At 44.3% G+C, this 18,662-nt stretch overlaps 1 protein-coding gene across 1 annotated transcript in view; it reads left to right on the plus strand.

The window, feature by feature from the left end:
* Positions 1-18,662, plus strand: part of QARS (glutaminyl-tRNA synthetase) — a 220,450-nt gene that overhangs the window by 103,894 nt on the left and 97,894 nt on the right. Inside the window, exons 9-12 of the mRNA XM_029601243.1 lie at positions 6,385-6,470; positions 7,941-8,027; positions 8,464-8,563; positions 9,031-9,109. Of these exons, the coding sequence (XP_029457103.1) occupies positions 6,385-6,470; positions 7,941-8,027; positions 8,464-8,563; positions 9,031-9,109 (352 nt within the window). The remainder of the gene's footprint in view (positions 1-6,384; positions 6,471-7,940; positions 8,028-8,463; positions 8,564-9,030; positions 9,110-18,662) is intronic.

An 18,662-nucleotide genomic window follows, 5' to 3' on the forward strand; every position in this document is an offset into this window, starting at 1 on the left:
CCAATATGGTGTGGTACGCCGCCATTACCGCTAGGCGTTCGAACATAGCTCTGGAACATGTACCTGGAACCTGATCAGTCTGTTGGTGAACCATTAAAAGGCTCCCCCACATGAGAAATACCACAACCAGTGCTTTTATTAATCACTTCAATAACTGACTTCCAAAAGAACTCCACGCCAAGGCACGTCAACAATCGGTGGTATAAAGTGCCCTCAGCTGTGCCACACCGGCTACATAGAGGAGATGGAGTAAGCTTCATATGAAACCGGCGAACATCATCATAGCAAATATAATGAAGAATTTTGAATTGGACCTCACGTAAACCCACATCAGGCAGCAAACTGTAAAGAGCTGTAAAACAGCTCTTTAAGTAATTTGGGGCAAGCGACGAGGACAACAGAGCAGCCCAGCGGGTCGTAAAGGGCTGCAGGCGACCTGCCTGACCAAGGGACTGGCCCAGTTTTTTCCAGCCAGAAATCGTATTAGTGAGGCAGGCAGTATCAAAAACTTTTGGGCCGATACAGTAAGGTGCGGTAGAAAGAGGTGCGTTAGTGCCGGGTGTACCCACGTTTGCTGCACGCACACTCTGGATCATGTACCGCTCGATACTGTATTTAAATGGCATGCAAATGCAAGCCGCATCCAACGCGCGTCCATGAAGCGCAATCCATTTTACTGTATAGGCGCTATACAGCGCCTATACAGTATCCTGGGTGCGCTGGTACCTGTCATTTCAAATGACATTTGAAATGACAGGTACCAGGAAGTGGATACAGGAGAAGGGCTGACTGACCCCCTAACTCCCCCCAAACTTTCCGCCAGCCCCCACTCACCTGCCCTGGCCGCGTCCATCTCCCGCGCTGACAGCTCCGGCGCAGCCCCAGGCCTCTCTCCCCTCCTCCCGGGGACAGCCAGCGGCGAGAGCGGGTGCTCCCCATTCTCTAAAAGGTAATGAGTGCACGCCGTGACCTCGGACGTGCCGAGGTCACGGCATGCACTCATTACCTTTTAGAGAATAGAGAACCATGGGGAGCGCCCGCTCTCGCCGCCAGCTGTCCCCGGGAGGAGGAGAGAGAGGACTGGGGCTGCTCCGGAGCTGTCAGCGCGGGAGATGGACGCGGCCAGGGCAGGTGAGCGGGGGCTGGCGGAAAGTTGGCCCGATTTTTCCCTTCGGTCTTGTCCCGGAGAGGCAGTGAAGCGGGGCTGGCTGGGGCTGCTCCGTGGCCCGTGAAATTTCGTCTCTGCTTGCCTGACGCTCCACACTAATGCAGGGGTAGGGGTAGGCGGTAAATTAGCAGGTTAAACGTGCGGCAAAACTGCAGGTTTAAAAAGCGATAATCGGGGCGCGCGTTACTGTATGGGAGGGAATAGCTAATCCAATCGTTTACATCTCATATACATGCTGTGGGCGGAAAGGGTTACCCGTTGATTTAAAGAGGCGGTAAGGATGGGTTAAAAGGGATAGTGAATCGCAGGTTGGACTAATGCGGCCAAATTGTGAGTAGAAAGCAGGTTAGAAGCAGGGTAACCACATCCGCACTTTACTGTATTGGTCTGTTTGGTAGCAAACATCCTCTCAGCTGTCAAGTCCTTTACGGACCAGGAGAGAGATTGAATATAGTGACTGGCTTGCAGGTACGCATAAAGGAACTTAGTGGGCAGCTGAAATGTATGGGCCAGAGTAGCAAAATCTTGGATGACATGGGAGTCCAGCTTCAGCAAATGAAATGTATATACCACCCCACAGTCAGCCCAAGCCTGGAAAACACCCCTACTGTCCGGCTCCGACAAAAAGCTTGCATTCCCCAGAAAGGGCAAAAAAAAGGGAAGTTATGCCCCGCAGGCCCCACTGTCTCCGCAGCCATTGCCAGGCTCATATACAAGGCTGCAAAAATATTCTGGGGTATGCCATGGTACTATGCAGCCCCGGCCGCAGCTGAATAATACTTAAAGGGGAGCTAGGTTGAGATATCTTATTTAACATCCCTCGTGCACAATAACAGTAGGTCCCCGTAATCCACTCACCCACATACTGCAACTGACATGCTACATTATAAAGTCTGAAATCTGGCAAATTAAGCCCTCCCTGCTCCCGGGGGCGCTGCAAGACGGTAAAAGCCAGCCAAGCCCGTTTCCCCTTCCACAGGAATTTTTGTAAACTAGCGCGCAAGGGACGAAGATCCCCGGCTTTCAGCCAACAGGGAATCATGTGCAGCAAGTAATGAAGCCGCGGCACTAGCACCATTTTCATAAGAGCACTCCTACCAAGTAGGGAAAAATGGCAAGGGGGTCCAGAGCTGTAGCTGCGCCCGAAGCTGAAGGAGACATGGAGCAATATTCAGCTCGTAAAGTCGTTCCAACTGTCTGGGTACCCATATGCCAAGATACTTGATTTTGTCAGGGGCCCACTGAAAGGGAAAGGGGCCGTCCCAAGAACCAGGCAAGTGAGTGTTTAGAGCCAGGGCCTCTGACTTTCCATAATTGATTTTCAGCCCCGCCACCAGTCGAAACTGATCAAAAAGGTTAATAATAGGCACACTGGTGTGAGGTCGTCCTACAAACAGAATATCATCAGCAAATAAAGCAGTCTTCAAGGGGTGGCCATCTATACTTATCCCAGTGAATCCCGGATCACTTCTCAGCCGGATAGCCAGGGGTTCTAAGGCTAACACAAATAGCAATGGGGAAAGGGGGCATCCCTGCCGGACCCCGCAGTATAAAGGAAAGGGGTCGGTAGGCTCCCTGTTAAGCAGAATAGAGGCGCTAGGGTTACGGTAAAGAGCCTCCAACCATTGGAGATAGGCCCCTGCAAAGCCCAAAACATGTATTCCCAGGACAAGGAATCAAAGGCCTTTTCCGCACCAAGACTCAAAACTAAAGCCTCCGCTGGCGAGTGATAGCTTAAGACTGCCAGCAAGCGCCGTACATTACATACCCCCTGCCGCCCTTTGACAAACCCCGTCTGATCATTATGGACAAGATGGGCCAAAATTCCATTTAATCGGGCTGCCAGGACAGCTGCCAGAATTTTTACATCTACATTTATTAAGGAAATGGGTCTATAAGAACCGACTTCCAAGGGGTCTTTCCCTGGCTTCGGGAGAACGACAATGACCGACCGGTTGGAGGCCTCTGCAATGTGATCAGTAAGCAGAAGGTCAGCATAATATTTCTGCAGTGGGGACAGAACTGTGTTCTTCAATATCTTGTAAAATTCAGAGCCTAGCCCATCTTGGCCTGCCACCTTCCCCAATTTGAGCTTGTGGATGACAGCGTAGATTTCCCCCTCAGTGATGGGGCAATTTAATGCCGTAACCTGAGCTACTGTTAACGAGGGCCACAAGATCCCTTGAAAGAGGGACTCAGCGACATCGGCGTCCATAGGCTTAGGGACATATAATATTCCCTGCATCTACACGCAATGTCAGTGAGAGTATTCAAAGAGATCCCCTGGCTATTTCGGATCCCCATTACGGATGCCCGCTGGCCCCTGGGCCTAATGGTGGGTCATCAGTCTACCGGCCCTGTTTCCCTGTTTATATAACTGGTACTGATAATAGCGGAGCGATTTAGACGCCCTTTGGTGGAGTAAGCTGTTATATCAGCCACCGCCTTAGACTCCCCAGTCAAGGAGGCCATGTGTGGTTGCTGCTGCGCTTGTTTAAGAACAGCAGTTAACCTCAAAATTTCAGCGTTACATTGTTTATTCCAGTCACATACGCTATGATTGCCCCACGCATCACAACTTTTCCGGCCTCCCACACGGTTGCTACGCTCATATCTGGGGTCACATTGTGTGTTAAGTATTCCAGCCAATTATTCTGTAAATAAATATGGAATACTTTGTCCAGATATAAGTCTGGACGCATGTGCCAGGAGAATGGAGGGTTAGCCCCAGAGCCACATTGTATTGTTACCGTTACAGGGGCGTGATCAGAGATAGAGTACCAATACTGGCCTCCGTCACTCTCAGGAAACAGCGGTCCGATACCAGCAAGTAATCCAACTGGGAATAAAACTGGTGGGGATTAGAAAAAAAACGTAAAGTCAGAGTCTCCGGGATGCAATACCAGCCAGATGGGCAACAGTACAGAATTAGCAGCCAAATGTCCGATCTGGATTCCTTTTTGAACAAAGACACAAATTTGCAAACAAGCCCGACTCAGGCCGAGTTTCGCCCTCTTACAATGGGGCTGCGACAGGGGCTACAACATACAATAAATAACACATACTGATAAATAAATAAAAATCATAAAAACATAATTAAAAAAAACATGTAACATGTATGTGGTGAGACATATAAAACTGAAAAATAAATTATATTGACTGTGTGTGTGGTGAAGTATCAATCAAAGCCAATAAAAATATATATTGCCTTTACCTCAGCTTTATCGTTTTGTGGTTTGAGTGTCCGGGTTTCAAATAAAAATATACATCAAATGGTCTGTAATTTTATGGATAAAAAAATAAAAATGAAGTAAATAAATAATATTGTGAATATTAAATTGTTTGATCACATAAAAAATTGTATATGTACCTCAAGTCAAAAAAGATATCCTGTGCCACAGTGTGATTAATGAACAGTGCTTTCCAATACTGTATATAATGTTGAAAAATTTAAAAATTAATATTTTAAAATCATTTATTTATATATATAATATACATGCTTACTCAAAAATATTGAACCAATGCTATTGGCAAACAGACAATTGTAATGCATATAATTGCCGCGTTAAAACTCAATACATGAAAAAGAATAGATACAAATCAGCAGCATTCTAAATTACTATGTCTATAAAAAAAAAAAAAAAATTTCTGAGTATATAATTGAGTTAAAAAACTTAGCCCAATACATGTATTGGCTTAAAATAAATGACTATTAAACTAGTGTCCCAGAAATATGTCAAAAAAGGTATAAACTGCCTGTTTACTTAAGAACTTTGAAAAATTGAAGGAGAGACTCCCACGTCAAAAAACTGGAAAATAAAGTGTAAGTGAAAACAGTGCTTACTATTCGATGCACTGAAAGATGGTATACATAAGTCGGCAATATTATCTTGCTCCCATAAAGTGTCTATCAAAACTAATCTAAGTATATAAATAAATTGAAAATATTAAACAAACTTAGCCTGATGAATGTACTGGCTTAAGTGAACCGCTTAGGACTGGTGTCCAAAAAGTATATCAAGAAAATTCGCATAAAATGCCTGCTTAGTTAAGACCTGCTTTATTTGAAAATGAAAGAAAAGATAACCACATAAAAAACGCTATTTAAATTACTTAAAAGAAATTGAAAACAGTGCTTACTATTTGATGTGCTGAAAGATCCTATGCACACCGGCAATTCTGTATCTCTCCGATCGTCATAAAAAGGACTGAAAAACGCCGGCGTCTTTTGAGCTTTTATAAAAAAAAAAAAAAAAAAAAAAAACTGCGCCAAAGCAGCTGTCATTCAAAAAAAGAGGGCGTGGATAAAAATACCCGTATGTTCAAAGTAAGTGAGGCTATGAATTGGAAAGTGATACCATGCATGAGTGGAACATATACAAGCTTCCTAATTCCTGAAAAAAGTCAAAAAAAATGGTGCTAAATTGGAAAGAATATTATGGAAATACAATAAAAAGATTGAATAAAGAAATGTACTAAAATCTTTGTAAAAAATATTATAATAAACCTCAAAGTTAAGTATATAAAATAATAAATAAATTAAAACACCAAGAGTGGGGGATCTTTAAATTACAAAAAAATATGGATAAAAAGGGGGTTTGACCAAAATTCGAAAAAATAAACCAAAATTGTGGGCACAGCGCAAGCTCCCACCCGATCAGCCCTGTGTCTCGCCGGGCGCACAGCCGGTACCCTGAGGGACTCTCAGCAGTCGGCGCTTATAGTTTCCGGCACGGGAAGCAGGTATTTATAAGAAGATTTCGGGGAGCGGGGCTGCGGAGCTCTACCCTTCTGCTTCCGTCTCCTGTGACGTCATGGCCGGAAGTCCTTTTTTATTTATCAAGTTTTATATACTGTTGTTCGGTTTCGCCATCACAATGGTTTCATGGATGTTTAATTGGACAGTTCAATGTTTATTTTTTCACATCTCATTGTTTTTGCCAGCATACAAGCTGAACCACCACTGGAGTGACTGAGTCATTCTGCTTTCATCAAACAAGTTTCTTGTATTAATTTTAGAATTCTTTATCATTTATAAGTTTAAGTATTACAAATTGAGCAATGACCTCAAGTTAGTTTCATAAATTGAGTTTCAAACTATTTAGACTTCTGTTTTGGAGTGCATTGAAGGCTTTGGACTTAAGGTTCATTACCTAGCAGGTCACATTAAAGGCTTTTTTTTTTTTCCCTCTTCCCATCCCTGTGAATATCCCTAGGTGAAAATTACAAGACTGAAGGATATATTGTTACTCCCAACACCATGAACTTGATGAAAAAACATCTGGAGATTACAGGCGGACAGGTCTAGTCAGCCCCTTTCTAATCTTGGGGGAGATGGGTTTACGTACACTTATGTGCTTATGCTCAAGTCTGTGCTTAGTTGTACAATCCGTGGGCCAAGGACACAGAACTTCTTTAAATACGTGTACTCACGGCATCCCTACACACTCTGCTAGTGATGCTCTGATGCCATGGTCTGACTCACTGGCATGATTAGCATTCTGTGTGACTTGGACTATGCTCATCAGACAAGTGATGATTCCAGGATTATGATCACTTTATGGTAATCCGTTCAGGTCATGATTAATTCTGTTTTCTCATTTTAAAATGGGAAGAGGGCTCTATTTTGATTCCTCCGTATTTCCAAGTGAAACTTAAAATGTTTCTTGCAGGATGCTACCTCCAATACAGCAACTAAGATGTACTTAGCAATCGAGGGTAGAATTATAAATCTAGTGTTCAGCACATACATTAATGCTAACCAAACCTGTCAGTCAACACAGGTGAGGCACACCCTCTTTGTAAATTTAAAAAAAAAAATGTACCTGGTTTAATCCAAAGCAGCTTTGGTTATACTACTAGATTAGGCACACCAACAGGTTCATTTGCATGTCACAGTGCGTGAGTGACAGATCTCAGAAAGCGCCAACCTCAAAAGGGCAAACCTGATGAAGGGGAACGAGAGCGAGTATGGGTTTCCATGTCTTCTACCAGCCTTGCTCCATACCTGACACGCAAGAAATTAGTGAGGTGCTAGTATCTTGTTCTCCAAGGCAAAAGTATAGCATGGGGCTTCTTAAAGTACCTTAAAATTCCTGCATGCATATAGACTGTAGCACAAGGACTAGAGAGAGGATTGTGGCAAAGAGCTTTAGCCTTGGAAAATGCTACACTAGACATCTGCAAATGGTATTGCCACATTGATGGATAACCACTGCTGCTTTTATTTATAGCTCAAATACTGCCCTTCTTAAAATATCCCAGGGCGATGTACAACATATAGAATTCATAAATACAAATGATTTCAAAACAGGTGGACCTTGCTCTCCAGATTGAAGGATTGTACAAGTAAAACACAAGTTCCTTTCCTTGTATAGTTTTGAAATTGTACATCTTTTTTGTCAAGATGTTATTTTTCTGAAACGTCTAGATATGGGGGCGGGATTGTGCAAATAAAATAAAATTAAACCTTTGCAGAAAGCACTGCAGCATTTTTGTCTGACAGTGTGGCTTGCATAGCTTTCTCTGTGGAATTTTTTTTTTTCTTCAAGAAGCCTTGGGCAAAAGATATGAGATTTCAAAACTGTGCAAATAAACTGACTTTTGCAGGATTTTTGCATGTTATATGGCCCCAGGTTCTATGATGCATTGAGATGATTCCAGCTGTTTCTAAGGCACATTGTTCTATGTGTAGTGACAATTTTTTTTTATTAGGAATAGATTTGATTACTCTGTGGCTGCTGCTGGTTAACGATAGAATTTTATTTCTCAGGTGCGTACACGGTTTCCTCCAGAACCGAATGGGATCTTGCATATTGGCCACGCTAAAGCTATTAACTTCAACTTTGGCTATGCCAAGGTGAGTTCCATGAAGGCATACTTGGAAAGCTGACTGGCTCCAAGCCAAATCACTCCCTCCTGTCTCATTTTTTCAATCTTATTGGTGATATGGTGGAGAGTAAAAGTTTCCTTTTATATTCAGCATTACCTTCTATGGACTGGTCAAGTCTGACTGTCATTTTTGTTCCTATGCCATGATGCTAAACCTCTGCAAGGGTTTTGCTGTGTCTGGAGAATTTATGCCAACATGGGCAAACACCTCTTAGGTGGTACAAAAAAAAAAAGACAATTTGCTGAGTTTACAATGAAAGAGCCCCACTGAGCATGACCCATTGTTGATCTCACTGTTCTGGCCTCTGGAGAAAAGTACCAAGGTTGGCATTCTCATGTAAGAGCACATGAGGACTCTCAGGGGAAATAGCAACAGCCTAACTGCATTCTGGAAATTCCCTCAGGCAAACGGTGGCATCTGCTTCCTGAGGTACGATGACACGAACCCTGAAAAGGAGGAGGAAAAGTATTTCACCGCTATCAGAGATATGGTAGAATGGCTAGGTAAGGTATTTCAGAACTCTTATTCTGTTGCCCTGTTACTCAGCCTGAGGCCCTCTGAATGGGGCTTTTAAGAGCCCAAAACTTTGAAACAGATTAGACTGAAACTGTTTTACTTTTTAAGATTCTGTATAATTTACAATGGCTTGGGAAGATGCTTAAGTGTCTTAACTGGCTAAGATTATGTGCAGCTTTTCCTTTAGAATGCAGCTTTCAACAGTTGTCATGCAGTTGTAAAATGTATGTATATATGTGTGTGTGTGTGTGTATATATATGTGTGTGTGTGTACTTTTGAACTAAAAGTAAAACTACCTTTGAACTGTAACATATCCAAAATAGAGACCAAACAATTAGAAGGTAAATAACATTCAGTGTCTGTTCTTGATAGTTTGGTAGTTCTGGTCCATGAGCAGAATGGAAGCCTGTAGAGGACAATGACTGATAAGCTGCTGTTGTGTTTTGATACCAGGCTACGAGCCCTATGCTGTGACCCATGCGTCGGATAATTTCGACCAACTGTATGAATGGGCTGTGGAGCTTATTAAAAGGTGAATATTTCTTTTTGGAGCTCAATCCTGGGAAGAGAGGAAAGGCGGTAGCTGCTGCTAGTGTGGCTGCCCCTGTTAGCCATCTCAGTGGAGTTCCTCATGTCCATTGAGTGTGCTGGGTGTCTATTAACCATCCTGGGTGGAGAAAAAAGGGAGGGGAAAGATGGTTATAGTGAGTTTATTTATGTGCCTTTCGCACTCCATCCTACTTTAACTCCTATTTGAAAACACTTTGGTTTTTCTTTCCATTCAGTCATTACCCATCTAACGCCACAGTTCCTAGCATGTAGCCAGATGGACTCAGGACCAATGGGTTGTGCTCTCCTGCCAGCAGATGGAGACAATCAGGTTTCAAAGCTGACATCACCCTAGATACACCCCTGCAGTGACCTCAGCCCTTCAGTATTTCTGTCTCCAGCAGATGTAGACATGCTTTCCCTATGGGGATCGCTGTACCTTTTGGAAGAAGAAATTCTACTTTTAAATTGGAGAAAAGATTAAGCTATGCTCTCCTGCGGTGATACCTAAAGGTCCCTCCCCCAGTTGAGAATTCCTGAGGTGATTTCCGAGATCCTTGGTCCGGTAGCCAGTTCCCAGCGTGGACTTTGCTACTGAAGCAGCTGAAAGGCTGTGGGTGCAGGAAGCCAGGCTCAGCGGTGATGGCCCAAAGCCTTCTCCCCCCTCCAGCCAGAGACCCATCTGTGTACTTAGCCAGTAAGCGCTGAGCCTAGGTAAGTTTAAAAAAAAAAAAAAAAATGTACCTTCAGAGAAGAGGGGTTTTGGTAAGACTTCCTCCAGTCTCCTTTGCTTGGCGTGCCATACCGATGTAGTTCCCAGTCCCGTTGGGGTATGGGGGGTTGGGCTGTCCCCTGGTGGGCTAGGCCCCGCTTTAAACTTGGTTAGCTCACTGTGTGGTAGGCTGCAGCGGCGCCATCTTCACGTGCAAATTACAGGATACGAGAAAAGCCGTGCACACGGGCTGTGCGTGTGCCTTGCCGTGCCCTGCCTAGGTGCTCATAATTTGTTTGCATAAACTTTTAAGTGCGAGCCAATGGAACGCATAGTTCCTGCCGTCAATGGTGCCTGCAGCCAAGAAACATAAGCGCCTTGCTCTCTGCGCCTGACTTGGATTCCAACTTGTCAGCACTGTGAGGAAGCCCAAGGGGATTTGGCCTCCCCAGACCTTGCTGAGCCCGGCTCCTCCAATTCAGATGATGGATTGACAGCCTTAACTGGAAGTACTCTGGATCTGAGTAACCTCTTGGCTGGGTCTTCCATGTGAGAGGGAAACTCTGCTGGGCCCACCCCAGTTCCCCCCAGGCTAGGCATGGATCTGGCAGTCTTTTTTTCCAGGGACTACAGGCCTTTGTATTGGCACAGTCTACTTCCTCGCTTGCCCCTGTCTGGACAGAGTCCCAGCTGACACCCTCTCCCTTTCCCAGACCTCGAGGCATGCCTTGCCTGACCAAGGGTATCCCTACTGGGGACCCTGATGGCACAGATGAAGAGCAAGATCCATTGGAAGAAGGGGAAATTCCCCCGGGATTAGAACCGAATCAAGCCATGTTACAGTTCTTTCATAGAGATGAATTGCTGGCCTTGGTTTCTCAGACCCTGAAAATGCTGGGAGGTCCTGGAGCGGAATCTATGATGGAACCAAAGAAGAATCCCATTCTGACTTCCTTGCACAAAGCCTCTTGCTATTTCCAAGTATTGGAAGCCATCCAGGAGTTGACCTGGAATGGGATGCCCCAGAAGCAAGTTTAAAAGGGGGCCAGGCGTTAGAAGCTCTATACCTGCTGGGTCCAGCAATGAGGGAACATTTGCGTTTCCCTAAAGTGGATGCACTGGCCTGTGCTGTCTCTAAGCAAGCAACGATCCCAGTGGAGGGAGGAGCGGCCTTAAAGGATGTGCACTATAGACAGTTGGAGTCTATCCTTAAACAAGCCTTTGATGTGGTAGCAATGACCTTACAGATTGCTTTTTGTTTTGTCCTGGTAGCGTGTTCGTGCCTACTTCTCTCTCAGGAGGTGGATGACTCTGTGAACCCCAGAGCAGCTGTGGAACCCGCTGCCACCTTTTTAGCAGACACAGGCTCAGATTTAGTCCGTACTTCAGCTAGAGGAGTGGCCTCAGTGGTAACGGCCAGAAGACAGCTATAGCTGTGGAATTGGTCAGCGGACACAACCTCCAAGGCCAACCTTACAAAGATGCCCTTTAAAGGATCACTCCTATTCGGAAACGAATTGGAAAAACTGGCCAGTAAATGAGGCAAATCTCTTGTCCCCCGACTACCAAAAGATGAGGAAGCAGGTGCAGCGCCACATGCCTATGAGGGGCCAATCCAGGGGCTCTCAAAGTTTCCACCCCTACAGAAACTCGACATTTCAGAGGTCTTGGCCCTTTGGAAGAACTCTGTCTTTTCATAGTCAACAGCCTAAGAGAGGGGAAGGTTAGGGTTTAGGATCATCCCGAACCTCCAATGAAATTTTGCTGATCCATCTTTGGAATGAGGAGATAGTGGGTTGACTGTCTTTTACCAAAGGTGGGTCGAGCTCACTTCGGACAAGTGGGTACTGGAAGTCATAAGGGAAGGAAATGTGCTGGAATTTCACAGCACTCCTCGAGATGTATTCTTGACTCCTTGCCACTCCCAACACAAAAAGCAGGCAGTGAGACTACTCTTTTTTTTTTTTTTTTTTTTTTTTTTTTTTTTTAAGAATCCTCAGGATGAGGACTGTAATCCCAGTACCTATGCCCCAGAAAAATATGGATACAACTACTTTGGCAATTCAATCATATATCATGAAATTATTAATACTGAACAACATATGGTGACATATATAATATTACAATCTTTATTGAATTCAGACAAATTTCCAAGCAACTTAATGCTCAAAACTTCACATCACCCCAAGGAATATCCATCTAAAAATCCCAACCCATAATCAAACAATCATACACCATTCATACCACTTACACACATCCTTCATACTTCCCATCATTAAAATTCCTCCATTTTTCCAAATGAATTGTTTACACACAAGTGAAAATCCTCTTCACACACAATACAGTACTAATCCTTCAAAAACAATTTGTTCACAAGCAGAGAGAATTCTATTTCGCAAATTTTTCTTCGTTCTTGGAACGAGGTAACATACAAAGGAAGTGATCACCCATTATATAAGAGTGGGTGTTTTTGTGAAACTTCATTCAAGAGGCGCTGAAAAGTGAGAGTTGGGGTGCATATCTGTATGTACGTCAAATTTTTTTGGGGCGTATAGAAAAAATTGATAAGGTTGTGTGAAGGTGAAATTTAAAGGGCTCGTTGGGGATTATAGTTTTTAAGTAAAATTAATTTAAATTGTTAAATGTTGTAGATGAAACCTGTGCGGGAATATGTTGAAGGTGTATAAGCAGTAGGAAATTCTTCGAAGTTCTCCTGAAGAAGCCTGTGGGAAGGCGAAACATGTTGAGAAGATGAAGAGGAATTGAAGGATTCTCGTTCCAAGAACGAAGAAAAATTTGCGAAATAGAATTCTCTCTGCTTGTGAACAAATTGTTTTTGAAGGATTAGTACTGTATTGTGTGTGAAGAGGATTTTCACTTGTGTGTAAACAAATCATTTGGAAAAATGGAGGAATTTTAATGATGGGAAGTATGAAGGATGTGTGTGAGTAAGTGGTATGAATGGTGATGATTATTGTGTGATTATGGGTTGGGATTTTTAGATGGATATTCCTTGGGGTGATGTTGTAAAGTTTTGAGCATTAAGTTGCTTGGAAATTTCTTGTCTGAATTCAATAAAGATTGTGATATTATATATGTCACCATATGTTAAGTACCAGAAAAATATGGGGCATTATTCCATCTATTTCATCGTACCCAAGAAGGAAGTTTCCTTTCCACCCATCCTGGTCTTCAAAATTGTCAGCAGTCACCTATGAGCGAGTCATTTCCGCATGGAAACCTTATGTTCCGTGAGAATGGCCATACAACCGGGAGAGTTCCTAACCTCCCTGGATCTATCCGAGGCCTACCTACATATTCCAGTCCACAAAGTACACCAACACTTCCTATGGTTTGCCATACTGGGTCACTATTATCAGTTCCAGGCACTGCCCTTTGGCCTAGCCACCGCCCCAAGAACATTTTCCAAGATTATGATGGTTGTGGTGGCAGCATTAAGAAGAGAAGGAATCCTGGTACACCCGTATTTGGATGACTGGTTGATCCGGGCCAAGTTCGTGGAAGAAAGTCTCCAGGTGACCAACAGGGTGATTCCTTGCTTCCGGAACTCTGTTGAATAGTAAACCTGGACAAGAGCAGTCTCAAGCCTTCCCAGTTGTTGGATATCTGGGAGTCTGGTTCGACTCCAGGCAGGGCAAGGTCTTCCACACGGATATGGAATTTCATGTCCTAGTTGCGACAGTTGATGAACACAATATGCCTGATAGTGTGGAGCTATCTCCAAGATCTTGGTTTGATAGTGGCAACCTTGGAAGTAGTGTCATGGGCGAGAGCACACATGCGCCCACTTCAACACTCACTGCTGTCATGTTGGAACCCGCAGTCTCAAGACTATTCAATTCATCTCCACTTACTTATGGGAGTCTGCTCTCCCCTCAAGTGGTGGTTGCAGGAGGCTCATCTGTGCAGGGGGGGGGAGGGGTGAACCTGCCCTCCCCGAACTGGCTGGTTCTTACAACGGACTTGAGTCACCAGGGCTGGGGAGCTCACTATCAGGAACTCACAGCCAAGGGACGTTGGACGGAGGAAGAGGCCGTCTGGAACATCAATCGCCTGGAAGCCCAGACAGTGAGGCTGGTGTGCTTTTAATTCAGCCACAGACTCCAGGTTCAAGCGGTCTGCATAATGTCATATAATGCAACGACAGTAGCCTATGTCAACTGCCAGGGAGGAACCAAGAGCCAGCATGTGTCTCAGGAGATAGACCTCCTTATGGAATGGGCAGAGATACATCTACAGACGATCTCAGCCTCACACATCACAGGAAAAAACAACATAACATGCCATACTGGGTCAGACCAAGGGTCCATCAAGCCCAGCATCCTGTTTCCAACAGTGGCCAATCCAGGCCATAAGAACCTGGCAAGTACCCAAAAACTAAGTCAACTTAATTAATAGCAGGTAATGGACTTCTCCTCCAAGAACTTATCCAATCCTTTTTTAAACACAGCTATACTAACTGCACTAACCACATCAAAGCAGACTTTCTAAGCAGGGAGAGTCTGGATCCAGGAGAATGGGTGTTGTCGGCCGAAGCCTTTCAACTGATTGCTTGGGGCCTCTCGCCCTGCTGGCCCCATCTCACAATGCAAAGGTTCCCCGATTCTTTAGTCGCAGAAGAGATCTGTGGTCCCTGGGGATCGATGCTTTCATTCAGTCCCGGCCAGAAGAAGAATTGCTATACACCTTCCCTCCATGGCCCCTGCTAGGCAGGATCATTTGCAGAACCGAGCACCACAAGATTGGCCCAGGCGTCCGTGGTATGAGGACATGCAGTGACTCCTGGTGGAGACTCCTCTGAGCATCCCACTGCACAGGGACCTGCTACAGCAGGGATCGGTCCTTCACAAGAATCCGACTCCATTCTGTTATGGCCTGGCCCTTGATAGAACTCACCTGATGAAGCAAGAATATTCTGCGGCGGTAATTGCCACCTTACTCTGCGATCGAAGTTCATGTTCCTAGCGTATGTGCGGGTCTGGAGAGCATTTGAGGCCTGGTGCGAGGAAGGTGGTGTCACACCCCCCCCCCCCATGGGTGGTCAAAATTCCACTTATTCTGGAATTTTTGCAGGATGACTTGAATAAAGGGTTGGCCCTTAACTCCTTGATCTTGCAGGTAGCAGCTCTCTCCTGTTTCAGGGGCGAATTGAACGGAACTTCCCTGTCGGCTCATCCGGACATAGCCTATTTTCTGAAAGGGGTGAAGCACCTTCAGCCACCCCTAAGGTGGTTGGTTCCCTTGTGGAATCTTAATCTAGTATTGGAAATTTTGGCAGGGCCCTCCTTTTAGCCGCTGCACGGTCTTTCCTTGCATTTATTAACCTTGAAAATGGTGTTCCTGGTGGCATTATGCTCAGTGCGTTGCATCTCTGAACTGCAGAAATTGACGTGTCAGGAACCATTCCTCCAGTTGACTCCAGGAGTGTTACAGTTTCATACCGTTCCATCCTTCTTGCCCAAAGTAGTCTTGGAGTTTCATTTGAATCGGTCCATTTCGTTGCCTTCCCTAGATAAGCACAGGGACATTGAGGAATAACGCCTCCTTCATTTGAATGTCAGATTTTTGGTGCGGTATCTGGAAGCTTCAGAACCGGTCCGAAAGATGGACCATCTATTTGTCCTTCATTGTGGAAGGAAGCAGGGTGAACCAGCTTTGCCTATGTGGAAGCAGGAAAGCCATTACAGTCTCAGGTTAAAGCTCATTCCATTAGGGCTCAGGCAGTCACATGGGCGGAAGTTAGACTGCTGTCCCCTGGCGATATCTGCTGGACAGCGATGTGGTCCTCCTTGCACACCTTCAGGTTCTAACGCCTGGACATATAGGCCTGAGAAGATGCTGTATTTGCAAGGGTGGTATTAACCGCACTGCGGGCAGCCTCCCGCCCGAATTGGGAGTAGCTTTTGTACATCCCATTGGTCCTGAGTCCATCTGGCTACACGCTAGGAAATGGAAAAATTACTTACCTGATAACTTTGGTTTCCTTAGTGTAGACAGATGGACTCAGCATCCCGCCCCCGGCTGCCCAAGAACGGTGCCAAGGATTCACCCATGGAGTGGATATCGATGCCAAGAGATTACGGGTAAGCCGTCATCCAGTCCCTAGATCAGGGCATCTATAATCTTTCTGGGGTTCAGTGTTTGGTTGAGTACAATTACGGTTATCTGTCTTTAATCAAGTTTTTAAATCATTTTTTCAATAGTATGTCCACAGTGGCTTTTGAAGAGAATACTGGAGAGCTGAGGTCACTGCAGGGCTATATGTACTGTGATGTCATCTTTGAAACCTGAGTCCATTTGTCTACACTGAGGAAAACAAAATTGAGTAATTTCTCCATTATCCATTTTGTAATTTCTTTAATTAGTATTTCCTTATCTTTAAAGGCTGTTGTATGATTCCTATCAGTGTTTTTTTTTAATATCTGTATTCTAAAGCTGTAAATGTTTTGCAAGTTTTACATTAACATTTTTCTTGCATCATTCTCTGTTTAAGTGCGTACATTATTTAATTTTTATATGTTGTACAATCTACCCAAAAGACTCCATCCAAAACTGAAAAAGTAATCTTATTTAATGTGGTTGACCATCATAACAGAGCTTATAGTTGCTATTGCAAATAATATTGCTGCAACCGTCCACTACTGCAATCATCTGGTTTGTACTTATTGATCCATAATTTTGTGTTTGGTCTTTTGTGCAGCCTTCATAAGAATGTATAACAATATGTGACAGTGTCACAGTCCATGAGAAAACATTTTTTTAAAATCCACTTATCCTATTTAAACTGTTCATTGATTCCAACAATCATAGTGCAACAAAATCCCAATATATCATATTTCGAGCAGAGCTCTGTGTTGTGGAAACCAACAATAGATACTTAAAAAAAGAAATAAACAAGAGGATAGTGGCATGACATGGCCTACAGATTCCTACCTAAAACAGGACCAAGGTTTATTTAACTCTTTTCTATACCGAACATTCATGAACCGTATCATATCATATGTCGGTTTACAAGGAACAAGGGGTATATAACTTAACAAACCATTTCAACAAGAGGCAAAGTTACAATCAACAGGGTAATATGAACTTGGGGGCTAGGTTAGCCGGAGATAAAGGACAGAAGAGTTAAAACTTAACAAATGGTCGGTTAGGCGGAGTGCCTAGCCGACCATCTAGCGAGGTCTGAGTAGATGGCATTTGGATGGTTTAGAAAGTTAAGGGAAGGCTTGAAGGAATAGTCAAGTCTTGATTTTTTTCCAAAAAGTTAGAAGGCAGGGTTCCAGTCTGAGGTCTGGGGGCATGATATTCCAAATGGCAGGTCCCGCTGTTGAGAATGCCTGTTCCTTGGTGGATGTAAGCCGAGTGGCTTTGGTTGGGGGGACTTGTAGGGTTCCTTTATATGTTTCTCTGGTGGGTCTTGTGGATGAGTGTAGTTTGAGCAGGATCTGAAGGTCTAGCTGTAGCTGTTTGTGGATGGTTTTGTGTATTATGGTGAGGGACTTGTGTAAGATTCTGTAATTTATTGGAAGCCAGTGCAGGTTCCGGAGGATGGGAGTGATGTGGGCTCCGCGGTTGGTGTTAGTCAAGATTCTAGCCGCCGTGTTCTGGAGCATCTGTAGTGGTTTGGTGGAGATAGGGAGTCCAAGGAGTAGGGCATTGCAATAGTCTACCTTGGCAAAGAGCGTGGTTTGGAAGACTGTCCTAAAGTCATGGAAATGGAGAAGGGGTTTGAGTTTTTTCAGCACTTGTAGTTTATAAAAACATTCCTTGGTTGTATTGTTAATGGATATGTTTAGATTCATACAGTTGTCGAGGATTACTCCAAGGTCTCTTACATGCGTGATCTGGGAGTTGGGGGAGATCTGTGAGGGTAGGTTCGTGTAGTCTGAGGAGATAAGAAGGAGCTCTGTCTTGGCAGCATTAAGGACAAGGTTCAGACTCGTGAGAAGGCGGTTCATGGATTGGAGGCAGTTGTCCCAGAAGATGAGTTTTAGTGAGGGATTCTGTTATGGGGATCAGAATCTGTACGTCGTCTGTGTAAAGATAATGTATTAATTTTAGATTGGTCAGCAAGTGGCAGAGGGGAAAGAGGTAGATATTGAAGAGGGTAGGTGACAGGGAGGTGCCTTGGGGTATGCCTAATGATGATTTGATGTTGGGTGATTCTTTGTTGATTTTAACTTTGAAACTTCTGTTGCTGAGGAAGGAGTTGAACCATCTGTGGACAGATCCTGATAAGCCGATGTCTGAGAGACGATTTAGAAGGATGGAGTGGTTCACAGTGTCGAATGCGGCCGAGATGTCTAGAAGAACTAGTAGGAATGAGTATCCTTTGTCAAGGCCCATGATGATGTGATCTGTGAGAGAAATAAGGAGGGTTTCCGTGCTGAATGATTTACGGAAGCTGTATTGGGAAGGGTAGAGGATTTTGTGTTCTTCCAGATAATTTGAGAGTTGTGTATTGACCAGTTTCTCCATGAGTTTAGCAAGAAACGGGAGATTAGAGAGAGGGCAGAAATTGGAGAGTTCTTTTGTGTCCAGGTTAGGTTTCTTCAGAAGGGGTTTGAGGGAGGCTGTTTTTTAAGACCATTTCAAGAGGGTACAAAATAGAAAACACTGTAGAAATGTTTGCTGGACATTTCAAAGTAACATAAAGCTACTTCCCAAACATGTCTAAAGATGTAGCCTATTTCTATCGAGTAGGCCTTTTCCCATGTAGCTATCTGTCCCAGTTCTTTGACTGTATAGCGGTAAAGAAAGCAAGGATCGGTGTATAAAAAAGCCCTTTATTGGATTTTGCCCG

The sequence above is a fragment of the Rhinatrema bivittatum genome, chromosome 4 (assembly GCF_901001135.1).
Source record: "Rhinatrema bivittatum chromosome 4, aRhiBiv1.1, whole genome shotgun sequence".
NCBI lineage: Eukaryota > Metazoa > Chordata > Amphibia > Gymnophiona > Rhinatrematidae > Rhinatrema > Rhinatrema bivittatum.